The sequence below is a fragment of the Musca autumnalis genome, unplaced genomic scaffold, assembly GCF_047663935.1.
Source record: "Musca autumnalis isolate F117 unplaced genomic scaffold, ASM4766393v1 scaffold_1, whole genome shotgun sequence".
Taxonomy (NCBI): Eukaryota; Metazoa; Arthropoda; class Insecta; order Diptera; family Muscidae; genus Musca; species Musca autumnalis.
Genome location: NW_027411644.1, coordinates 268,650,777 through 268,677,884, shown reverse-complemented (window position 1 = coordinate 268,677,884; position 27,108 = coordinate 268,650,777). Strand labels below are relative to the sequence as shown.

At 37.3% G+C, this 27,108-nt stretch overlaps 2 protein-coding genes across 2 annotated transcripts in view; one reads left to right on the top strand and one right to left on the bottom strand.

Moving 5' to 3' along the window:
• Osi9 (DUF1676 domain-containing protein Osi9) overlaps positions 1-18,111 on the bottom strand; it is a 33,333-nt gene extending 15,222 nt beyond the window's left edge. The window contains exons 1-3 of the mRNA XM_073961142.1: positions 18,047-18,111; positions 17,650-17,812; positions 7,513-7,768 (exon numbers count right to left, since the gene is read on the bottom strand). Coding sequence (XP_073817243.1) covers positions 7,513-7,768; positions 17,650-17,793 — 400 coding nt within the window. The 5' untranslated portion in view covers positions 17,794-17,812; positions 18,047-18,111. The remainder of the gene's footprint in view (positions 1-7,512; positions 7,769-17,649; positions 17,813-18,046) is intronic.
• Positions 1-27,108, top strand: part of LOC141389530 (uncharacterized) — a 1,388,168-nt gene that overhangs the window by 801,361 nt on the left and 559,699 nt on the right. The gene's annotated exons all lie outside the window — the stretch shown is intronic.

Below are 27,108 nucleotides of genomic sequence, written 5' to 3'. Positions count from 1 at the left end.
CTTGGTTGTGCCTAACATAACACTCGCATACATACTTGGATTACGTCCAAATACGGAACGTACATCGTACCACTCCTTAGCGTATCTCCCACACAAAATTTGGAACATGTAAAGCTTAAGGTTTTTTTATACCCTCAGCATTTATGCTAACGAGGGTATATACACTTTCATACGGGTAAAATGTGCCTCATCGAAATAATGGGTTTAGACCCCAAGTATGTTTGGACCAAATGTGTTTCAGACAATTTGGAGGACCTGCTCTCGAATCGCTTTGATTTTTGTTTTAGCAACTTGTATTTACTGCCCCCCATACTATGGTATAAGTTTCATCAGGGGCAAGTCCATACTTCCTGAGAAAATAGCCTGGAAGGTCCAAAAAACCCCTATGACACCGTGAGTAGTGGTTGGAGCGCAAGATAACTCTCGAACGGATCTGTCGATTCGGTCCAATATGTGGCCTTCGTAATATTTTGTGCAAACTTAGTTTAAGTTCGAAGATAAGCCATATCGGTCCACTCCTTCAGGTACTTCCCCCAGAAAAGTTCAAAAATGTTAGGAAAAATTGTGCGCACGATAACTCTTGATGGGAGTGACCGATTTGGCCCATACTTTAAACATCCTAAAATATCTACCGGATATAGATCAGGTTCCAATATGGACTATATCTGTCTACTCCTTCTGGTGCCTCTCGCACAAAATTTCGGATAAGTTCACTTTAAGACCTGCTCTCGAATCACTTTGATTGTCGTTGAAGCTATTTGCATTCGCTACCTCCATTACGACGGTAAAATTGTTTCAGGGGCAAGTCCATATTTCTTGGGAAAACAGCCCGAAAGGTGTAAAGAAACCCCTATGCCACCATATGTGGTTAAAGTTTTGCTTCACATTGGCTGAGGGTATATGGTAATATTCAAAAATGTTTTACAATCGTTGAAGTTGAGGTTCACCATTTAATAAGTCGCGAACAGTCAATATATTTTGTACAATATGAATTTATTTATATTAATTGAAGTGTTTTAGCCGTGGTCGCATAAAATGAACCATAACAAATCATTTATGTGGAAGCTGTGTTGGTGGTAATATTAAAAAATGGGTAAAAATGTGTTGAAGTTTACAAGTTTTTTTGTGTTCTTTCTTGATTTCTGGTCAAACCACCGAAAATTCAGACTTGAGCTCAAAGAAAGAATTGAAGAACACCCCTTGGTCAACATGGTTCTAATGTATGACTTATCGATACATACACTGCATCCCCCTAAAATCGATGCTGACATTTTGAAGTTTTGAAATCTGGGTTTTTTGAATTTTTCTTATAATTGTAGGGCGCAACCAGATAATTACCCAAACTATTTATTGGATTGTAGAACTCGTGATTCCACGTCGTTTGATGTATATCTCATGAGTGTGCTTCATACAGCTCCATAGTAATAGGAGTCCAAAGTCGAAATTTTGGTGCGTAAATTTTCTTCAAAAACCTATTTCTTGGCTTCAAAATTTACAACTGTGACTCAGGTACCCTTGAACTCCGCGTGATTTTAGTTTTTTTACGCGCCGGATCTAATGAACCCTTCCGCTTTCAAATCCATCCATTAAAACGGCGGTTGTAGATACCTTGAAAGTAGGAAATTCTGCAAAATTATATTTTGATGATTCCGCGCATTGAACCGCGATTTTCTTTTGTTATTTTTACATAAATGGAATCCTTTATACGCGATTATATTATTTTCCAAAACCGTGTGGCATAAATTACCGAGAATCTGGAGTAATATTCGTATTTCGTATAAAATAGAATTTGGTAGCACATCCGCGGTTCTTGACGAATTTGTTTAAAATTTGTTATAATGACGTATTTTTTATAGGCAGTCACTGAAATCGGATGCGCCTTATAATCTTATGTACATCGCACAATTTTTACCCACATAAAGGTTTTTTGAACAGTAAGATGCAGCTGACGGCACACTTTGGCCGCTGAATGAAAAGTGGAAAAATCGCTACATATTGATAGAGATGCACTCGCTGTATCTGAAAAGCGCATGCGCCTTAACTGATTTTAACGAATTCGCGAATTATACGTTTTTTAACTTTTATGTTTTTTCTTTGGTTGTAATGTCAATATTACTTTCTATTTCATAATCCTATTGTTTATCAAAGTAAGCAAATACACTTTCGGGTTTGTCATCGCATTTTCCCTGAAGAAGTTTCAGCGAAGTACGTCAGTCTTTGCATCGAAATTTAGCGAAATAGTAGAATAACTCCCAAATATGTTTTTTCTATTTTTCGTATTGAACAAAAAATATATATTTTTGAAATAATATTCCAATAATAAGTTTTCGTCTTTTGTTGTTGCTGTAATATGCCAGTTATAAATCCTATTTTTAAATTTTTGGTCTCATATTTTTCTACGCGTTGTCTAGAATCTGTACGTATTTTTAATTTATTTTTTTCGAGTTTTATTTGGACTCTAAATTAGAATAAATTAAATTTACTCCAAGATTTTTTCAGTATTTCTTGATTTTCCGCGAAAATAGAAATACATTTAGTAAATATTTAGGCGTCTACGGATAGATATTAAATGCTGTTAACGATTTATATATACATTTTGGTATTACAACACAAACGGAATTTTTAAATATTTTTTCTTTATAAGGGAATAAAACCGCCTATAACTTTTGGGCGCAGCATCCAATTTTGTGAACACGAACAGATTTGAAACCACGATTTTTTTCTTAATCTATGTTCCAAAAATTACGGATGTGCTCCCAAAAATTTTTTTAACATTTCTTCCAATGGAATTGCTAAAGAAATTTGAAATTTACCATATATCTGTCGGCAAAGCCGACTGACACTTTTTTACTTATTTTAAATGAAAGGTGCTTACCCTGGGAGGTTTTTGCGGATTCTGAAACTACAATCGCCGGAGGGATTTTCAAGTACATCGCGGTCAAAGTTCACATTTTTAGGCCTTTATTAGGTTTTCACGATTTAACTTGGGAACCGCAAGCCCTATCGAAATGGGATTAGAGAAAATGTTATAGCAGAGATAATTCTCTACAAGATTGACCTTAATGGTATCTCCGTAGGTTTTACCATTTTTGAGATATGTAAGTTCAAATTGGTACAATGTAGTGACTGTATCGCCTCCTTATGCTACCTTAACTAACCTTAAGTGAAACCCGCTTACGCCTGGAAAGTTTTTGCACCTGGGACTATAGAAAATTTTGTAGGGGTGAAAAACCTCTACAATATTAACTTCAGTCTTATTTCGAATGGACTTGCCATTTCCAGGGAATATCCTAAAAACATAAAATAAACTTAAAAATGTGAACTTTGAACGGTATTTATTAAAAATCCCTTCAGCGATTTTTTCTTGTTTTTGAATTTTTCACATCTATGAACATTGTAGTTTCAGAATCCGCAAAAACTTTCCAGGTGTAAGTACCCTTCATTTAAAGTTAGTTAAGGCGCACCATGTACCTACATTATATGTTAAATAATAAATTTAATTTTTTCTTTCATTTTCAGGTATCCAAATATGAATAAAATAAAGGATTATTTATATAACAGCTTAAAATATATACATATACAAACTACATATTTCCCAAGAAACAAAGGTGGAAAATTCAAATTGGTGAGCAAAGAGCAAAAGTTTTTCACTGATCAAAACTTTTTAAAAATCTAAAGCTCTCTATGTCTTAAAGGATACTCGACGAAGTAGGCCAACAATATCGACGAAGTCCTCTTAAAAATATGACTAAAATAGCTATGTTAGATAATAAACCATGTTTTGACCAAAACCCAGTCGGCAACAATTTCCCAGCAAAAAAAATCCATACCAAATAATATTCATATTTTTATCTGATTTTATTTTTCTCTCTGCTGGATTTGATCATGTGAATTTCTGATTTGTTGCCGAACACTATGCCAGGGGTACGAACATTAAGCGTTGTTTAAATGCTTACATGTGCACCAACATCTGTTTTTTATTTTGTTAACAAGAAAAACTCGCATGCCGACGGCGTTGAACACACAACCCTAGGATTTGTAGTCTTACAAACACGTTCTGTGCCACCTTACTCATTACTTAGTAAGGAATAATATAAGTTGTTTTTTTGGTTGTTTACATTACTTTGTAATGGGTTATATAATGACTAGCGGATCCGAATTTTTGCTGAGTTTGAATATACATGAGCCGAATAGCCAATTAGCACTAATGTAAACAAGCTTTTTCTTTTTCCATTACCCGTAGGTTGAAAATTAGTGGATTATTTTTTTAAAAGTTTTACAAGGCAAAACTACTTACTTTACTCATTACCAGGTTATGAGTACCGGGGCACAGAGCGTGTGTGTCCGACTACAAATCAGAGGGTCGTGTGTTCAACGTTCAACGTTGGCGCTGGATTTTTTTGGTAATAAAATTACAAATATGTTAGTCCGGTCAAAATAGACATTGAAATAGCAAAAATTCCCACAGAGCTGAATTTTGGTGGAGAACTAGGGTTTGCCATTAGAAGCAACGTCCTAAAAGTCCCCATCTATCCCATGTGTGCAAAAAAAATTATTCGGGGTCAAAGGTCAAATTTTAAGGGTTTTTAGGTTTTCGGATTTATTTTTTGAAAACGGTTGATCTAATCAAAAAGTGGCTAAAGTAAATATTGTAGACAGAAAAATTATCTACAAGTTTGACCTTTATAATTTTTTTCCTAGAAGGAACCATTCTTGAGATATAGCTGTTCTAAAAAACACATGATTTTTATGATTTTTGATAAGGAAATATGCACATATTCAGACGAACCGGCTAAAATAAGCGAAGGAATCGGGTCTGTCCCCCACAAAATATATATTTTCTTGAAGAGCGAAATTATAGCTATCTTTTAAAAAAATTCCAACAAAATCGGAGTGTGTTTAGTAGAGTTATTCAATGTTAGAGTCATTTTATGCAAAAATAGCCCATTTAACCCACATGTATAATCGAAAGCCCAACGGGAACGACCCCAACGAAAACTCTCCGATTTTTTTCAAGTTTTGTCCGAAGATAGGGTTTGTTGCGCTGATTACGGAAATGTATAATTTTCAACGGTTGCGGATCCGGTTCGCCGGTTATTAGACCCGAAAGGCCAAATTTAAAAACCGGGATATCGTTTGAAAGCTTACGGAAGTATCTAACACATAGTGTTGTTACTTTAACCGGTTCGCCTCATAATGTACTCACGCGGCTATTTTTTTATTTGACCTTTAGATCGAGATATCTCGAAAATGGTAAGTCTTTTTTAAGAATCATAAAGACCAATCTTGTAGACAATTATGGAATCTACAACTATTACTTTAGCGGGCTTTTGCTAAGTATTACCGTTTTTGAGAAAAATTAAAAAAACTGAATAATGCCTCCAAAAATGACCTTTGACCCCGAATAACTTGTTTTGCACACATGGGATCGATGGGGACTTTTAGGACGTTGCTTCTAATGGCCAACCCTAGCTCTCCACCAAAATTCAGCTTTGTGGGAATTTTTGCTATTTCCCCCTTATACGCATGTCTATTTTGACCGGACTATGTAGTTGGTGGTGCACATGAAAGCTTTGAAACAACCCTTAATGATCGTACGCGCGGCACAGTGTGTATGGCTACCAATCCGAAATTCGCATGATAAAATCCAGCAGAGAGCAAAATAAAACAAAATAGCAATATGGAAACAAATTCGCCTCAAATGTTTTAAAAATGGAACATATATTTTTAGGTTATTTTTCAACTTGTAGTTATTCAGTGCGACATGCCTTTGTTTCAAATATAAATATATGAAATATAAAAATCCTTTATTTGGTAATTATTTTGTTGCTGGGAATCTATATTCTATCATTGAAAAAGGTGAGATTTCATGTCCAGGAATAACCCTGTGTAATGCTGGCTTACATTTCTTGAATATTTCAATATTTGACCAACTGTGCGGATGCGTGCTGTTGTCCATAGCTGATTTATGTTCAATTTCAACACTGTGCAATTTTATTTTAGATTGTTTTTTTAATTGAATTAATTGAGCTTATCATGACCTAAGGAGTTTTGTATTGAAAAAGCGATATCTAGCGAAGTCCACACACATCCAACCAATATGCTACGGTCGTTTCGCTGATGGTTTAAGCCAGCTTATCAGGCATATTTAGATGTGGTGCTAGACAAAGGCTGAGTTTGTTTTTTTTTTGTTAAAAAATCATTAAATTTTTCCATCTAAATTGACTTTGTTTTGCTTTATAGATTCTGAACATTTAACTGGCCCGACAAAATTCATCATCAAAATGGATCCAAGGTTTGTTGTAACCCCCATATAACTGCACGTCCCAATTTCTTCGTAAAATGGCAACTCACTTGAATTATTGGCATTCTTTTGTATACACATTTAATTTTTGTATTTCCAATACATGATGCATAAGTGTTCAAATTATTACAACATCAAATACACTATTCCACATTCCTTTTTTGTGTTAATTCAATTATCATAATACATTACATAGCATAAACATTCAAGCATTTTTTTCATTATTTTTTCCTTTTCAAATGGCTCATTTACTGCAATCAATGCTTTATGTTTTATAATTAGAGACAATTAAAAGTAACGCTGTTTTTGATTTTTTCGATCAATAAATAATTCGTGTGTTAGCTTTCTATTGTCACTGCATAGTAATGAACGAAAAACATAGTTGTAAAATTTTTTGTCAGTGTGTAACATTTTCAATTAAAAAGTAGACGACACTTTAAAAAATAGTTTTTTAATTGAACGTCGCACTAATTAAAGCCATAAAACCAGATGAAAGCGTACGTACATTGTTTTTTTTTTTGTTTTTCCACATCTTTCTCGTTCCTCCAAAGTATTTCACAAAAAACATGTTGTGAGACGAAAGCAAGAAATTATTTTATCCGTTACACTGACCTAAAAAGCAACAGATGAAAGAAACACCACCAACAGCAAGAAGAGGAGACGACATTAACAGATGAAGCATCAGTTGGTGGAAAGATTGAGCTTTTGGCTTTTAATACAGGTTGTCATCATTTCCTCCTCGCCTAGACACCTGGCATCGTAAAACTATTCAAAACACACATAAAACAGGATTCAATTGCATGCGGTGTGTGTTGTTGTTTTCGGCGTTGTTCGTCTTAACCTACATACATACATCGAAGGCCAACAAACAACGTTTGATTTATGCACATATATTGGCGGAAAACGTGTGTTGGGGTCACTAGGAAATATGTTTATCTGATTGTCCAGTTATATTTTTATCACTTTGTATAAATACACGTTTTGTGGCTTTTCAATGTCAAAACCTAAAAAAAAACAGGGAGACACTTTTCTGCCTGTTCAGTGGTTTTTTTTTTTTTTTTTGATTTTCAATTGCAAAACCAATAAATTCCTCGAATGTTATTTCACCAAAAATCTCATTTGGCTTCGGTGCCTACGAGTTATTCATTTTAAATTCTACGACATTATTCTACTACTGTTCTACAAACAACAAAAACTTGTTTACTTACATTCTTCCAAAGCACGTTGCATATCCTGAATCGAGTCTTTGGGAACCTTGAATTGCAGAGTATGTGTGCCAAAGAAACGTGCAATGCGTTCAACCAACAATGTGTCGACCTCATTTTCACGAGCTTCATTTTCTTCCGGTAATGTGATTTCGTTCAATGATCTTCCTACTGGAATATCATCGGTTTTTACCAGAGCAATACCTTCTGTTAGTTTTACGTCACCATTTTCTGTGTCGAAGTAGTGGAGGGCGCGTTCCTGGAATGAGAAAGAACCCATATGAAACCAAGTGTGCTTATTTTATGCAAGGTATAACGGATTTTATAATACGCAACAAGAAAATAATTAGATTTGAGAATATAATATGTACAGTAGGGTTATAACTTTTATGAATTCTTTTGCAAATATCAAAACTACCACCACCTAGACGTGTAGAGTCAAATACAGACTTTTGCTCAAATCGCGATAATTAAGCGTTTCTTTTAACTTAAATAAATCATATAAATGTCTGTTAAGAAAATTAAAATCAATTTTTTTCGAAAGAAAAAAATTAAACAAAGTCCTTTTGAAATCCTTGACGGTAACGGAACTTATTGCACGGAATCGATTTAAAAGACGTGTTTTCGTTATCATGACAATATTCCCCACAAGGTACTGGCATTTTTGGGTACTTTTTTATTTTTTTGTTTTCTTTTTTGTTTGATATAAATGTACGGTGCTGTTCAAACACTTACAACTGAAGGACATTCCCAGTAAAAATACCCGTTACAAAACCGTTTTCTTAGCCGTTATTTTAACCAGTAAGGAAAACCTACACCACTCTAAATATGCAAATAGAGGTCAAATAGGATGAATATCTAACACTGAACCCATTTAAGACCTATTTCCAGTACAAATATAATATTAAATCGGAGAAAAATATATATCGACTCTAACGAGAAATTAATTAAAAAATAAAACAAGTAAAAAAGCATCAGTCGGCTTGCCGACCGAGATATACCCTCAGCCTGTGTATATTGAAACAATTTTTTTTCCAAAATACGTATGTATTTAGGGGGTTTTAAAAAATTTGGGCGTTTGAACCGACAAAAATGTTGAATAGGATTAAAGATCAAAAGTTTTGCGGAGAAGATACTAAAAGGAATGGATCGACATTGACCGTTATGGAAGTGGATCTCCAGCCACAACATATGGTGCCATAGGGGGTTTTTACATTCTTCGGGCTGTTTGCTCAAGAAGTATGGACTTGCCCCTAAAAAAACTTTTACCATCGTAATTGAGGCAGCGAATGCAAGTTGCTTCAACAAAAATCAAAGTGATTCGATATCAGGTCTTAAAGTGAACATGTATCCGAAATTTTGTGTGGGAGGTACCGGATGGAATGGACAAATATAGTCCATATATGAACCTGATCTATATGTGGTAGATATATTAGGATGTGTAAAGTATAGACCAATTCGGCCACTCCCTTCAAGAGTTACCGTACGAACAATTTTTCCGAACATTTTTGAACTTTTGTGGGGGAGGTACCCGAAGGTGTGAACCGATATGGCTTATCTTCAAACTTAAACTATGTTTGGACAAAATATTACTAAGGCCAAATTTTGGACCGCTCCAACCACCTCACACGGTGTCAAGGGCTTTTTTGCAACTTTCAGCCTATTTTCTCAGGAAGTATGGACTTGCTCCTGATGAAACTTATACCGTCGTATGGAGGGCAGTGAATACAAGTTTCTAAAACAAAAATCAAAACGATTCGAGAGGTGGCCCCAAACTGAACTTTTCCGAAATTTTGTGTGTGAGGTACCCGAAGGAGTGGACCGATTGAGTCCATATTGAAACCTTATTTAAGTCTGGTACAAATTTCACGATGGGCAAAGTATGGGCAAAACGGTTACTCCCTTTAAGAGTTATGGTGTGCACAAAATTTCCGAACATTTTCGAACTTTTGTGGGGGAGGTACCGGAAGGAGCGGACCGATATAGCCCATCTTCGAACTTAAACTAAGTGTAAAAAGTGTTGTCATGGCGTGTTTGTATTCAGAGTCAAACTTATAACTTCCGAAGGCTGCGCTAAAAATTTTGGACCGATTCGGCTGATCCGTTCGAAAGTTATCGTGCGCTCCAGCCACTACAGATGTTGCCATAGGGGTTTTTTCAGCTTTCGGACCATTTTCTCAGGAAGTATGGACTTGGCCCTGAAAAAAGTATACCGTCGTAATGGATGCAGCGAATACAGGTTGTAACAAAAAGAAGCAAGACGATTCTAGAGCAGGCCTTTAACTGCACTTTTTAAAGGGTCACACCTAGTCGCGCAGCTCAAACATATGTTTTATGATTTTTTTCCAGAAAAGTACCCGACGTTTTTAACAGATATTTTTTCATGAAGAAAGGCATATTTTGGTCTACCTTCGGCAATGTTTTGTTGAAAAATATTGCATAGTTTTGTGGCAAATGACCATCTACGAGACACTGTTTTTAAAAAAGCGTCTTGCGATGTCCGCTCTATCTCGAAAACGACTGGAGGGATCATCATATATTTTTTTTGGCTTATTAAGTATCTAAAAATCGTTTCTTTAGACGAGGGATTTTAAAAATAATTAATTAACAAAATTGTGAACTTTTAAAAATCAAATTTTGTTAAAAAATTGGATTGTTCTTTTGGCCAAAAAAAGGTTCAAAATTTAAAAGAATCTCTTCTTTAAAGAACAAATTATGTACTTAATAATATACTATGATTGTTCCACAAAAATCCTAGAAGCCGCAAGTGAGGGTTGGGGTGGTGTTCTACTCAATAAACCCACAAAAATACATGATGTTCGGTACAGTCCTTCTCGACCTATAGTGAACACAGTTTTTGTTAAAAACAGTGTTCCGTAGATGGTCATTTGTCACACAACTGTTGTGTTTTATGAATTGGTAATTGTGTTCTTTACTTAAAATTTTATTTTTTGTCGTATATAGTAATAATTTGAACTGAAACACAAGTTATTGTATTTGCCGATTTTTTTTTACGATTTTAAATACTATTTTGTCGATTTGCCGATTTTGGCTCCCGAAAATTGACGATTTTCGACCAATCTTATATGGCATCACTCACCTGAAGGAGTGTTTCGGTTCACTCCTTCAGGTACCTCCCCCACGAAAGTTCAAAACTTTTCGCCTATTTTGGAACGCATCTTAAAACTTCAACGGACATTGCTAAATCGACTCGAAATTGCCTGAAACGGATTTCGTCCAAACATACTTGGGGTCTAAAACCATTATCTCGATGAGCCATATATTATTGATGTGGATAAAGAAAACAAATATTCAAATCTGCACCGATTCTAATATAAATACATAGCCAGATTATATATAGATATACCTAAAATAGGGCGAATATATATATATATAGTCCAAATTCGCCGACAATTTCTAAAAGTCATCAAAATTGAACAATATTTGCGTGTTGGTGCATTCAAAACAAATCTGAATCGATTTCAATATAATTTGGAAAACATTTTTTATAGAACAAATTCCGTCACACATTTTGAATTTCTTTAAAATTTAACATATGGACGTAGCGAGGTTTGTACACCCGATAATTAAAATCGGGCGAAAAAATATATGGCAGGTACATACATATATCCAAATACGAACCGACAAGACCAAATTCGGTAAAATTGTATAAATATCATTAAAACTGAGCCGAATTTGCGTGTTTAAATACATTAAATCTGGCGAACATACATATATGTATATATCGGCTTTTTAGGAGGGAAGTACACAGAAAGAAATATTTCAAGAATTTTTACATATTTTCGTTCGTGATGTAGTTTTTTTCATACTGTACAGGTACCTCACATAAGATACATGTGCAGTTTCTTATTTCCATCCAAAAGCCACTATTTTTCAAAAATATGTAAGATTTTCATGAGATACAAAATCACTTTCCTATTTTTCCCGATATTCCACTATTTACTCTCATATTTCCTCTCTTGGTTGGTAAATGCTCTCGACTTTGTTCTCGTTTTCTTTTGAATGGTCTCGTCGGCTCACCATCGTATTGACAATGTATCAACATACCACAACACAAGCCCCACCATCGTCTCACCGTCACATTGAGACTATATCAACAAACCACACCACACACATACGCACCACAACACATACCAAAACTACCACTGTAGGTCCCAAGAATTTTGTTGTTAGATAACTGACAAACCAAAAAACTGTACTGTAAAACTGTAAACGGGGCTGCACGGGACAACCTGCCAAAAAGTTCAAAACGATCCGAGAGGAGAAGTGGACCGATATGACCCATCTTCGAACTTAAACTAAATTTGGCAACAATTTATGAAGTGCAAACTTTTCCTTAAATCGGTTAATCCGTTCGAGAGTTATCGTGCGCTCGAGTCAGACAGAGAAATTGTATATACCCTCGTTAGCCTAAAGGCTGAGGGTATAATTAAGTTGTCAAGTAATTGCAAACGGACAGACAAAAATGGTTATATCGACTTAGAATTTTACCCTGATCAAGAATATATATACTTTATATGAATATTTCGATGTGTTATAAACGGAATGACAATTTTAATTATACCCTCCATATTATGGTGGAGGGTATAATAAGATAAGATGCCTTACAGGGTTTCCAACAAAAACTACGTCACGTCTTAACGCGGAAGTTCCACTCACTGCGGAACTGTCCTTTGGGGTTCTTAATATACTCGTCAAGGGCTTTCACCTCCACAAGGAATCATCTCTAATAAACGTTCTTTTAGTCATAAATAGGCAAAAGTTCATTCATTTCCGCTAAGGGGAATCATTTTTGAGAAAAAGGCCAAACCTTCATAACCCTAATTTTAATGTATATTGTGAATAATAACACATTGTAACGTGATAAGAGGTTAAAAAAGAGAGGAAACGTGTTTCGCCTGTTTTGCTTTTACATTCGTTTTTTTCTGTTATGAACTCCCAAATATTAGGGTCCATGATATCAGAACGGATTAAAAACTACTTTTGTCATGAAGAAATTGTTTATTGATATTTTACTCACATTGTTGATTTTTTTGTTTTATGACCTTGAACTTCAAGATGGCGTTTGAGTGTTTTTGTATGTTCACAATATCTGTTCTTTAAGGCAAGAGCTACAACTTTACTTTTGAGAGTAAATTGACATTCTTAATGGGTTTGAAGATATAAGACTGAAAAAATGTTCCTCTTGATATCAAAGCCTTAAGTCATTGGGGGCATTTAACAGATTCTGACATTTAAGATTACTTTTTGCGGATATTATGTGTTCGCATTTGTTTCTTTGGGGCATGGGACTGACAAAATAATCCTTTTTGACATGAAGTACCCCAACCTTTGCCATAACAGCGAAGGGCAAATGATAGCGAAAACCACCGAAACACGTATCTTCTTTTTTGTAGCCTTCTATTACACTGCAGTATCAGAATATGGTTAATTTGTTCATGTTAAGTATTTAGGAAATACGTTAAAGTCAGTGAATGTGTACTTATTTGTGCACGCCAATGTAGGTCCTAGAATACATCAAAATTCTAAATTTTTCCCAAACGCCAACAAGTTGCCAGCAAATGGCAGAACTCAGCCGAACTCACAACTATTTTCCAAATTTAGTGTGATAATGTAAAGCCAAAAAAGTCTTTTTTTCAAGAAATTTTCCAAGAAAACTGCCAAATTTGTTGGTATTTTTCATCTGAAAGAGCACACTAAATCTTGTATCTGAATTTTTTTGTTGAAAAATATTATCTGGTTTTGTGGCAAATGGCCGTCCGAGAAACCCTTGCTCGAAAATTAATTAACCTATTATCATACATATATTTTTGTGGGCTTATTTAGAACCTAACAAGTGAGAAAAAGGTACAGTCGGTATGGGGCCGACTATGTGATACCCTACAACACTCCCTCTGTGCATAATCTTTTCACTTTAAAACATTTCTTTTAGGATACGAGATACGAAAGTTTTCACCTATCTGACTTTTATACCAAATGACTTAAGGCTAACTGAACCAAAATAATTAATATTTAATTTTATATTTGACTACTATCGACATCATCAACATCAATATACTTCTATCTCTGTGAGAAAATTTCGTGATGATCCGATGAAAATTCCGACCTGTAGTGAGATTGCAGAAAAAGTGGAAAAAAGGATGCATTACCGACTATTGCGATATCTCTCTAGGTGGTCAAATACCTACGCCAACCTACTTTGCATAATTTTAAAGATGGGGATTTCTACTTTCTTAGTCAGGATTTGCTTTTAGAAGCTCCGCAACCAAAGATGTGATATCCGTCATTATTATTAAAATCGCAAAAAATGAAAAGTTAGGTTATATTAACGACAATTGCGATATCTTCGTTATTTGACCACCTACGTTACATCGTTGTAAAGGGGATATTTTCTACTTTCATTGCCAGGTTTTGCTTTTTGTATTCACCTTATAGGCGCTGAGATATTTGCTTTGGAATAAAATGTTGACTTTTTCTCCAAATAAAATTTTTCCTCATTCCGACCCCTAAATATTATCCGACCATCACCAAAATCAATAGGCTTCTTCCGCTGTGAGACATCCATTAACCCTCGAAATTTCGTACGATCCGATCAAAATTGCGACCTGTAGCGTGATTTCGAAGAAAATGGAAAAATGGGATGTATTATTGATTATTGCGATATCTCCGTTAGTATGCATCATTGTAAACATGGGATCTTCTAATTTCATAGTCAGGCTTTGCTTTTGGAAAGTCTCCAACCAAAGCAGTGATATTCGTCATTATAATTAAAATCGCAAAAATGAAAAGTTGGGTTTTATTTGCGACTATTGTGATATCTTCGTTGTTTGATCAACTACAATAGATCAACTACAATAGAAAGGTTTACATCAATAGAAAGGTTATATTTTCTACTTTCATTTTCATGTTTTGCTTTTGGTATACCCCATACAGAAGCTAAGATATTCGCTTTGGAAAAAAACTTGTCTTTTTATCCGCATACGTTTTTTGCCCATTCCGACCCCTAAATATTATCCGACCATCACCGAAATCAATAGGCTTCTTCCCCTCCGGGACCCCAATCAACATCCAAAATTTCGTGACAATCCTATCAAAATTGCGACCTGTAGCGTGATTACAATGTTTAGATGGACAGACGGACGGACTGACGGACACACATAGCCAGATCGACCCAGCTCGTCGAGACATTCATTTTGGTATATATAAGTATGGGTGTACGACCATCATTTCGATGCGTACAAACTTTTTGGCCAAAACCACCTTATAATACCCTCCCCACATAGTAGTGTAGGGTATAAAAATAAAAGTCCTCATAGATTGGGTTTTTAAAAGAAAATATTAGATTTTACTGAAATAAAATCCAATCCCAATAAAATCCAATTTCAATTTTTGGCTTAAAAAACTGACTGAAATCCCTATAAGCTTTTCCCTTCCAAAGCTCATGTCTCATGTCGAAAGTGGAATTGATTCCGTATTTAGCTTCTTCAGAAAACGAAAAACGAAGAATTTTTCGGAATGAAACCACTTTTGATTTTGCAAACGGAATTGTATTTTTATTTTGTTTAAATCTGCCACTTTAAAACACTCTAAAAACACTTAGAAATAATTAAAATGTTGTTTCGTTAACAAATTTACATTTAATTTCACATTTAAAATAAATAATTAAGTTTTTTGACTTTACAAAATCGATCGGAATCTAAAGAAGCTAAGACAAAAAAGATCGATATGAAATTTCGGAATTGCAACCATTCCGATCGGATTCTGTGACATGCCTGATAGCTTCAGTCATACTATATATCGAAATAATGATTTTAGGCCCCAAGTATCTTTGCGCGAAATCCAATTGGGAGCGATAACTCTCGAACAGATGAACCGATTTGTAACAAAATTTGGCCATCGCAATATTTTGTCCAAACTTAGTTCAAGTTCAGAGATGAGTTACCCTCACAAAAGTTCAAAAAGTTTCGGAAAATTTCTGCGCATTATACCTTTTGAAGGGTGAAACGATTTGGTCCATATTTTACACATTATAAATTTCAACGAGGCGTGAGTTTTATTGTAACAACATTTATACGCTGCCCCCAGTACGACGGTACAAGGTGTAAAAGTCGATACTACCTAAGAAAATAGTCAGAAAGGTGTAAAATCCCCTATGCCACCATCTTTGAAAAGACCCAGGAGATGTTGATCGACGTTTATTATATTTTTTATCGACAATAAAGAGCCTTTGACACACCTTTACGTATAAAGTCGAAAGAAAATCTTTAGTATGGTAGTAAACGACGAAATGGGTTTTCGTACTTGGTGTTCGATTTTTCGAACAGTAATATCACTTAAAAAAAAATATTTATGAAAAAAAGTTAAACAAGTTTTGGTGTATGTATTAAGTCTCATCTGTCGGCAAATATATTGGCAATAATTCCCCAAGATTACCATTTCAAAAAATATAAAGAACATTATTTACATGCGCAAGCGCGACATAACATAATACATATCTGCAAAATTTACTGTTTGAAATTTCGAACACTGATGTTTATCCTATTTGTCGGTGGCTATATCAAAACGTGGAAATGTACAGAGAAATTATGGGAAATAGTTATTATTGTCCCATAGAACACTAATACTTAATTGCAGCCGTTTCTATAGGATACTACGGTCAAAGCCCTGAAAAGCCCTAAAATCGGGAGGTACCGTTCCACGGAGGCTATATATAATTTCTATAGGACAATGGGTCTAAATCCCTGAAAACCCCGAAAATCGAGCGGTACCGTTCTATGGGAGTAATCCAAAACGAGGACCATTACTGACTCATTTCTGGAAAAAGTTTTGTAGACCCAAAGAAGACCCAATACCAATCTTCAACCATTTTTTAATTCAAAAATGATAAAATAAATCAATAAAACAGCAAATAAATCCATTTTTTTCATACAAAGTTGACATATAGGATAATCGCCAGTGTTCGAAATTTCGAACATCATTATCCGGGAAAACGAAGAATCGAAAAATTTGTTGATTGTATAGAAGCGCAATATAACATAATTTGTAATTTGCAAGTAAGCAGTTTAAAATATAAAGCAACATCTCGTCAAGCACAAAACACTGATGCTACCCGAACCATGGGTACTTGGGCATTCAGATAAGAGATTTTTCTTCTTTTTTTTTTGAAAGATCGATGGTTTTACTAAAAAAAACCAACAAATGGTCGGCATATATAATTAAATATGCATTATGAGCGTATGAAAATGCGTTATCCTCTGCATTACTTAAGAGTACATACGTGATAGCCTATTCGTGACTTAATAACATATAGGTAACATAATCTTCTTATTTTTTTATACCTTATTATATATTCCTGTGACCAAACTTATTGATTGACTTCTTTTGAGTTAATTATGTAGGACATTTTTAGAAGCGTTTTATGTGTTAAATCTCGTTTCAACTCAAACCCTTCGCACACCAGTATACCTATGTAGTTGCTTACAAGGTATTTTTTCTTTTTATTGACTGTTTATTACCAGCAATATATGTCAAAATTTGTAAAACATAAGTTTGTATCGATTTTCAAAACAATGTTAAAAGTTTATGAAACTATAATTAGCAAATATTTTGTGTATTAATTAAGGAAAAGCACACTGTTAATATGACATATTATCAAATAAATCGCCGTGTATAGTATTATACGTCAAATCGGAAATGAATATTTGTTAAGTGTATGTGTAAAATTTCATTGTATTTTCCTTTTCCATGTAACTTTTTAATCATTCAAACAACTCCCAAAGAAGTAATCAAAAAATCCTTATCCGATTTTATTACTTATGGTGTCACTACTTTAAATTGCAAACTATGTCCTGAAGTCATTATAAAAATGTAGTTGTTGCATATCCATATTATTTTTAACTTTGAATTGAATATAAAATAAAAACCTTATAACCGAACGCTTCTTGTTTTCAATTTAAGTTACACTTCAATTACACATATTTATTCAAATTTTGTCCATACAGTTTTATACATCACTTTTGACAATGAACTCTCATTTTACTTTTAATTTTGCAATCCTTTATAAAAGTTCGTAATATTTCATATGTTTTTTTTGTTTTATTATTTTTCAACACTTCTTACCTTAAGGCACAATACCACTGAACGATCACCACATTCTTTAACCATTTTTAAAGCACTTGTCAGCAAACTGTCGGCCTCAGAGGCAGATTGGGTGGCAGCCGCAGATGTTGCCACCAGGGCAAATAAACACACAAATTTGAACATGATTGATTGATTGATTAATCTTAAATTAAAAGAAAAAAATATTTGTTTATTATGTTGAGGTCGTTGGCGATGATGTTGTTGATAATCCACAAAATATCCTTTTTTTCTAAGGCGTGTTCAATAATTATTTTTTATTAATTATTTTTTGCATTATTTAGTTATTTTTTAATAATGGCCACTATAGTCCGTTTCGTCTTAATATTTTTTTTCCATTTTAAATTATTATTAAAAGCAAAGAAAATAATCCACTTACAGCGATCGATTGATCGGTCAGAAGGCAACCGGTAAACTGTGACTAGAAAACGCCTGTTGATCGAGTTTTATTCCCAACATACAAACTCAAGTCATACGCACGACAAAAATAAAACAATCCCACAGCGCAGAAGCAACGTCGCCAAAGTCAACGTCAAGCAATGACATCGATACCGATGGCAGAAGCAGCAGCTGCCTCTGCAAACAAAGCAGTAGATAAATAGTCAACTATAGACAAAATTGTGTACTAGTCTCTGCAAAAAATGCTTATTTGTCACACTGTAAACTTGATATTGGCCAATATTACCACCAACCACGACCATCGTAGTTGTCGACATGTTGCCTACTTGGTATTGTGGTTGTGTTATTGTTTGCTGCCACTATTATCGTTGTCATCGTTGAGAAAGCAAAAGACAATTGCACCGGCAACAACAATAAAAAATTTCCATACACGGTATTACCTTGGCATTGCTTGCTAGCTAGCTCTGCCATTGATCAAGAGAGAATTTGTTTACAGTTGCAGTAACATCTGCTGCTAACATTGTTGCACAGTGTCTTCTACCAGCATTTTGAATTCGAATAATGGCATTTAAGCCAAATTCGCCACATAAGTACACACGGTATACAATGGGCAGCGGTAAATTTCGTATTTACAAAAAATCAGGAAATAGTAAATACTCGTAGGTCTACACACCTACAACGAGAGGATATTACCCTTCCAGCATTTCGAAGTGAGTTTCTCACTCCCTCGCTTAGGAAGTCACTCCGGAGACACGCAAAGGAAGATCGTTGGTGAATTACACAAACAATTCCTATAGCCATATTGTGATTACCTTTTATCGCGTATGTCGACACTTCGGAGTGACTTCTGAGTGACTTCCAAGGCGATTTTTTACATTTATTTAATGATTCAACACATTTGACCAAATAGAGAATATTTTTCTATCTGATGATTATATGAGACGGTGGTGCAGTGAAAGCATACTCGCTTTGCACTCTGAATGTCCGGGTTCGCTTCCCAAGTCAGGCAACATTTTTAAAATGACAAAAGTAATGTAGGCGGAAATTCCAAAGAATAATTTCTCTAAAAGAGAATAAAAAAAAATAAAAATAAAAAAATTAAAAATAATATACAAAAATAATAAAATTGAAAATAAAAATTAATAGAAAAAAATTAAAAATATATATTTTTTTTAATTCCAAGAACTATCGCGGAAATGATCTTCTAGAAGTGTCGCTGGGGTGACTACCAAGACGACACCCCGGCGTGTTTCATTTCTTCACAACGGAGGTCACTTCATGGTGACTTCCGCGACTATCGTCGCGACTGTTTTCAACGCCCTGGGCGACACGCCTAAGTCACTTCCGCGATAGTTTTTGTTTGCAGGGTATATGGATATCTTAATCCCATTGACTTTATGGGTCACTTTGTTAAGGAGCTTACACGTGGGAAGTTTTTGCGGATTCTGAAACTACAATGTTCACAGACCAGAAAAATTAAAAAAAACAAGTAAAAAAGTATCAGTTGGCTTTGCCGACAGAGATATACCCTCAGTCTGTGTATATTGAAACATTTTTTCCCAAATTACGTATGTATTTAGTGGGTTTTAAAAATTTTGGGCGTTGATTAGGATTAAAGATCAAAAGTTTTGCGGAGAAGTTACTAAAAGGAATGGATCGACATTGACCGTTATGGAAATGGATCTCCAGCCACAACATATGGTGTCATAGGGGGTTTTTACACTCTTCGGGCTGTTTGCTCAAGAAGTATGCTCAAGAAGTGAACTTATCCGAAATTTTGTGTGGGAGGTACCGGACGGACTGGACAAATATAGTCCATATTTGAACCTGATCTGTATCTGGTAGATATATTAGGATGTGTAAAGTATAGACCAATTCGGCCACTCCCTTCAATAGTTACCGTACGAACAATTTTTCCGAACATTTTTGAACTTTTGTGGGGGAGGCACCTGAAGGAGTAGACCGATATGGCTTATCTTCAAACTTAAACTATGTTTGGACAAAATATTACTAAGGCCATATTTTGGACCGAATCCGCAGATCCTTTCGAGAGTTATCTTGAGCTCCAACCACCTCACACGGTGTCATAGGGGTTTTTTGCAACTTTCATGCTATTTTCTCAGGAAGTATGGACTTGCCCCTGATGGTACTTGTACCGTCGTATGAAGGGCAGCGAATACAAGTTTCTATAACAAAAATCAAAGCGATTCGAGAGATGGCCCTAAACTGAACTTGTGCGAAATTTGTGTGGGAGGTACCTGAAGGAGTGGACCTATTGAGACCATATTGGAACCTCATATTACCATGGTAGAAAGTGTACGCTATACAAAGTATGATCCAAATCGGTCACTCCCTTCAAGAGTTATCGTGCGCACAAACTTTCCGAACATTTTCGAACTTTTGTGGGGGAGGTACCGGAAGGAGTGGACCGATGTAGCTCATCTTCGAACTTAAACTAAGTTTGGGTAAAATATTTGAAAGCCAAAATTTGAACCGAATCGGTTCATCCGTTCGAGAGTTATCGTGCGCTCCAGCCAGCAGGACAGACAGACAGACGGACGGACATGGCTAGATCGACTCCAAATTGTCTGAAACACATTTCGTCCAAACATACTTGGGGTCTAAAACCATTATTTCGATGAGGCACATTTTCATCGTATCAAAGTGTATATACCCTCCATAGCCTAAAGGCTGAGGGTATAAAAAACAAAAAGAAATCGCAGGAGGGATTATGAAATAAATTGCGATCAAAGGTCACATTTTTAGGTTCTTTGGGTTTTCAAGATTTTGATTGGAAACCGCAAGTCCTATCGAAATGGGTTGGAGAAAATGTTGTAGCTGTAAAAATTCTCTACAATTTCCTAAGTTTTGTGATATAGAAACTCAAATTGGGACAATTCAATGACTGTATCGCCTCCTTATAAAACAATGTCATGTACGGTGCTCTTGAACTAACTTTAAATGAAAGTTTTAGGTAATTCTGAAACTACAATGTTTTTTGATTTTTTTATCTATGAACATTGCTGTTTCATAAACCACAAAAGCTTTGCAGGTGTAAGCTCATTTAAAGTTAGTTTAGGCGCACCGTGTCAATCCTTTTCGCCATGATCGTGCGTATTTTTTTAAGACTGTGCGCAGAATGTAACCGATTTGGATTTGATGTTGTAGATTCGAGTTTGCGATTTTTAAAGGGGGTAAAACTACCCAGCAAAATAAATTGGAAGTAGTGCAATGTGGACTAGTTCTGTCACGGTATGTTTTGATGCAGTTCAACCGGAGTCGTGAAAAAGGCACTCCAGTCCTCACATTTTAACCGCATTTGGATGCAATCCAAAGAATCACATCCACTTGTCACATTTTAACAACATCCGGATGCAGTTCAGCGGAGTCGTGAAAAAGGCACTCCAATTCCTCATAATTTAACAGCATCCGGATGCAGTCCAAACGGAGTCGTGAAAAAGGCACTCCGTTCGCTACATATTATTAGCAGTTGTAAGAGATCCCTACATGTACATAAATCAGTTTGTACGTCTCTACAGGCAGCGGTATACATTTTCCAATAAGAGATAAGCGTGTTAACATTTTCAAACATTTGTTAATACAAACTAAATAATATTTCATTTGTGAACATTTTTCCGGTAAATCAAGAGAAGAAAATTTCCGAATGGAGTGCTGTTGGAGTACATGTCGAAATCTTAACTGGTGATGGGAAGACTACCCATTTAGCAAATGAAGCAAAAACAGTTCAGCTTGGAACAAATGGAGAGCGAAGGAAACACGCATGTTTGCGATTGAATTCAATGGAGGATTTTCATAATTTGTGTTAATGTAATAAAGTTCTTAATATTTTTGTTTTACACAAATAATGCATTTTATTTGTTCTGTATCAAAACACGTGCTTTGGACTGCATCCTATTCTACCCCCTAAGAGTTAGTTAAAATGCAATGCCAAAGGGTCAGTTAAAATGCAGTGCCAGAGGGTCAGTTAAAATGCAGTGCCAGAGGGTCAGTTAAAATGCAGTGCCAAAGAGTCAGTTAAAATGCAGTGCCTCTTTCCGTAGTCACGCTCTTGTAAAAATCATGAGTGAAAATTAATAATTTGATGCACTTCCAGATCACTTGTGCATGTCATTTAACTGCCTCTTTGGAGGCAAACTTTTTGCTGGGTACTGTATACTTTTTCCTGAGGGGTATATACTTTAGAAAATAATAGAAAATAATATTGAAGATTCAAGCCCACGGGGATTTATTGATTAAATACTAATTTACAATCTACTTGTGTTTAAATGCGATAAGAATGAATTCAATGGGTATATATTTGGATTAATAGTTTGCGTAAGTATTATGCAGACTCGCTGGGGTTTGGCAGTTGAGGAGCTCGTGTTGAATTAGCGGGTTATTCTTCGGGGAAAATGGTGTTGTGTGTGTTCGGATGTGAATGATGTATTCGGTGTTCGGCTGTAGATGATCGGGAAGATGATGTATTCGGTTTTCGGCTGCAGATGATCGGGAGACGATGAATTCGGTGTTCGGCTGCAGATGATCGGGAAGATGATGAATTCGGTGTTCGGCCGCAGATGATCGGGAAGACGATGTATTCGGTTTTCGGCTGCAGATGATCGGTAGACGATGAATTCGGTGTTCGGCTGCAGATGATCGGGAAGACGATGTATTTGGTGTTCGGCTGCAGATGATCGGGAATACGATGTATTCAGTGTTCGGCTGCTCGGGAAGAAGTTATGTTCGGCTGTTAATGTTCGGGAACACGATGGGTTCGGCGTTCGGCGGTTGATGTTCGGGAACACGGCTTCGGGTGTTGACGCTCGGGTATCGGTGTTCGGGAAGACGATATGTACGGCGTTCGGATATTGACGCGATAAATTCGTCGCTCGGGTGTTAGTCTAGGATTACGGTCTAGTCTCTACAGTCTACTACTATTACTCAAACAGTGGAACAGATGACCCGAAGGCCCTGTAGAACTGAAAACCCGAAGGTCCAGTGCCGAATAGAACAGATGACTCGGAAGCCCTGTAGAACTGAAAAACCCGAAGGTCCAGTGCCGAATGGAACAGATGACCCGAAGGCCCTGTAGAACTGAAAAACCCGAAGGTCCAGTGCCGAATGGAACAGATGACCCGAAGGCCCTGTAGAATTGAAAAACCCGAAGGTCCAGTGCCGAATGGAACAGATGACCAGAAGGCCCTGTAGAACTGAAAAACCCGAATGTCCAGTGCAATTTATTAGCTACCACAATTTAATGGGTAGCTTCCAAAAGTATTCCCAACTCGGTAACAGCAAAGTGTACGTTGGCGGATTTAGAACAATATTTAGTTCCAACCCGTGTAGCTAACTCCCTGCAGTAGCCAGCTCACCATTGGCCTCCAAAACTGAACTACTTTAATAACTATGAGTATGAAGCGAATGAGAATTATTCGTCCCAAGTATAAATTACGATGGTTGCAAAAATACACTGGAGTTAAATTTAGCAGTGTTTGACCTGTGATGTCAGGTAGACAAGTGTTGTCGAAGCGATGTATGTAGGGGTGTTCCTTGGTAATAGTTGTTGTATTATGTACGTGAACATATTGTCACGTTACATCTCCCCCCTTCTTCGGGAAGGGATACTTCGTATACCGAAGGAAACCTTAAACTAGCATAAGGATTCAAATTTCTTCTTTCTTCTTTGCTTTTGTTTCTGTTTTCTTTCCATTGGTTTGTTTATTCCTCTGCCTTCTTTAACACATTTTTGATTAGGTGTACATCTTCCTTTAGCCTGTCCGGGGTCTTCGTTAGTTGATGAATTTCTAGGGAGCGGTGAATCGGTTCTCCTCGATAAGGTTGCATGCTCGTTGACATTGAACAATACGGTAACGGTTCCCCTTACGTTAGGTTCCTCTTTTGCAATCGAAGACGACCGTTGGCTGGGTGACGTCGGTGCTTTGGTGACGTGACGGTCAGTTGAACAGCCGCTAATGGATTGCCGGCTGGGGTTAGATTCTTCCCCGACAATTTGGTTCGCGCTTTCTCCCAATGGAGAAATTAATTGTGGGCTAAGTCGCAATGGATTGGTCTGTGCTCTGGAGTTGTTGTGATGCTGCTGGCCCCTTTGAATATACAGGTTCCCGTCCCTGGCGACGTCGTTCGTATCGTCCCGGCATTGACAGTTCCTTGTTAGTATTTCCTCCTTGCCACAATACGAACAGAAGATGATCCACCTGGCTCTGCATTGGAAGCGGGTGTGCCCCTTTTGTTTACACCTCCAGCAATGCGTTGAACGGTGATAGTCTTCGGCTCGATAAGTAAGCATATGCGAGGTATGTGGACGTTCGGTACGGGCTTCATCCCCTTTTAAGAGTTCAAAGTCGTCCGTAAGTGACATAAGCTCGTCCAAGGTCTGGAAATCAAATCGGCGGATGTAATGGCGATATTCGGGGCGGAGACCATTGTAGATTCGGTCGAAGTGATCCATTGCTCGGAGGGTGGGATGTTGTTTCGCCATAGTCAACATCTGCAGGATAAAGTCCTTCGCTTTTTCCCGGTTATTTTGTCGGCAGTTGTAGAAGCAATGCTCTAATTGTGCTAGATGTCGCTTGGAAAGGAAGAACTTCTCGGCTTCCCTCCGGAAAGTGTTCCAAGACACGATGTCACTCTTTTTTACTCTGTACCATTTCAAGGCATTACCCTCGAGGATGATGGGTAGGGTGGAAACTAGACGGTCGTTGTGTATCCCATAGCACTCAGCCAATTCTTCGAGCATTTCCAAGAACTCCACCAAGTCTTCTTCGCCAGCACATTTGAGGTTCCAGCGTTGCACAACATTTATAGTTTCGGAATCGCAAATCTCTCGTCCGGAGGCAGGTTCAGGGACGCTCAGGGATTACTTTGTAACCAGAGTTTCCTCTTCGGCTTTTAACTCGTTTTCCAACTCCTGAAGAAAATTTTCGGTCTTCTGTCGCTCTTTCCGCACATGGTCTGCCAACTGCTTTCTCAAGTAGCCGACTGTTAAACCTTCGGTCGGTATTGCCGCGGCCTGGCATTGATCGACTAGCCGCTCCTTTTTCAACAGATAAATCCAATCCAATGACTCTGCTTCCATGTTCCTATCGCTATGCTGACTCGATCCGTTGTCGTTGGCGGTGGTTTCGGGTTTTCCGCAATGCGATTTCGAATCGGGTCCCTGCTCGGGCGCCATTTGTAACGTGGTTTTCTCGTCGGCTGGGGTAACTTCAGTCGCGTCCAGGGTCTCCATAAGGACCCACTAAACCTTACGAAATGAAAAGCCTAGTATTCTCCCTTTCCTGGGGGCTAAATCGGGGATTTATTGATTAAATACTAATTTACAATCTACTTGTGTTTAAATGCGATAAGAATGAATTCAATGGGTATATATTTGGATTAATAGTTTGCGTAAGTATTATGCAGACTCGCTGGGGTTTGGCAGTTGAGGAGCTCGTGTTGAATTAGCGGGTTATTCTTCGGGGAAAATGGTGTTGTGTGTGTTCGGGTGTGAATGATGTATTCGGTGTTCGGCTGTAGATGATCGGGAAGATGATGTATTCGGTTTTCGGCTGCAGATGATCGGGAGACGATGAATTCGGTGTTCGGCTGCAGATGATCGGGAAGATGATGAATTCGGTGTTCGGCCGCATATGATCGGGAAGACGATGTATTCGGTTTTCGGCTGCAGATGATCGGTAGACGATGAATTCGGTGTTCGGCTGCAGATGATCGGGAAGACGATGTATTTGGTGTTCGGCTGCAGATGATCGGGAATACGATGTATTCGGTGTTCGGCTGCTAGGGAAGAAGTTATGTTCGGCTGTTAATGTTCGGGAACACGATGGGTTCGGCGTTCGGCGGTTGATGTTCGGGAACACGGCTTCGGGTGTTGACGCTCGGGTATCGGTGTTCGGGAAGACGATATGTACGGCGTTCGGATATTGACGCGATAAATTCGTCGCTCGGGTGTTAGTCTAGGATTACGGTCTAGTCTCTACAGTCTACTACTATTACTCAAACAGTGGAACAGATGACCCGAAGACCCTGTAGAACTGAAAACCCGAAAGTCCAGTGCCAAATAGAACAGATGACTCGGAAGCCCCGTAGAACTAAAAACCCGAAGGTCCAGTGCCGAATGGAACAGATGACCCGAAGGCCCTGTAGAACTGAAAAACCCGAAGGTCCAGTGCAATTTATTAGCTACCACAATTTAATGGGTAGCTTCCAAAAGTATTCCCAACTCGGTAACACCAAAGTGTACGTTGGCGGATTTAGAACAATATTTAGTTCCAACCCGTGTAGCTAACTCCCTGCAGTAGCCAGCTCACCATTGGCCTCCAAAACTGAACTACTTTATGTGTAGTAGTGATGCCACTAGTGTCAGGTAGACAAGTGTTGTCGAAGCGATGTATGTAGGGGTGTTCCTTGGTAATAGTTGTTGTATTATGTACGTGAACATATTGTCACGTTACAAACTACATGTCGTCTTTATTTTTATTTTGGGAGATCTATGTCCCGGAGTGCCTACTCCGGATCCGTGATCCCCAGTGAGTCTTCGTCATAATCGGATTATGAAACTCCCCCGCAATCTCCCAACAGCTGTACCAACCACAGCCTTTAACACCGCGTATTGCTGTTCCAGTTCCTGATAATGTGACATTCCTGCAGTTTAACTGCAATGGTCATCTTGGCAAGATCAGCGAGATCGTGAATTTTATGAGTCGAATAAATATGATGGTCGTGGCAATTCAGGAAACGCAGCTGAACAACAACTGCAGTCTTCGGAGTTGTGATGGATACAACGCTCTTCGCCTGGATCATACGAAAAGTGGGGGTAGTGGACTTGCATTCCTACTGCACCAGTCTGTTAAGTACAGGCCAATCTCGCCTGAGCTAGACTCTAGGGATCCATGCTTGGAGTGTATGGGGGTAGAGCTGAGGTTTGGAAACGACGAGATAGAACTGCTGAATATGTATATCCCGCCGATTTATATTCGCCTAACACAAGACTTCTGTTGAGAGGGGATAACCGGCTTGTCCTGG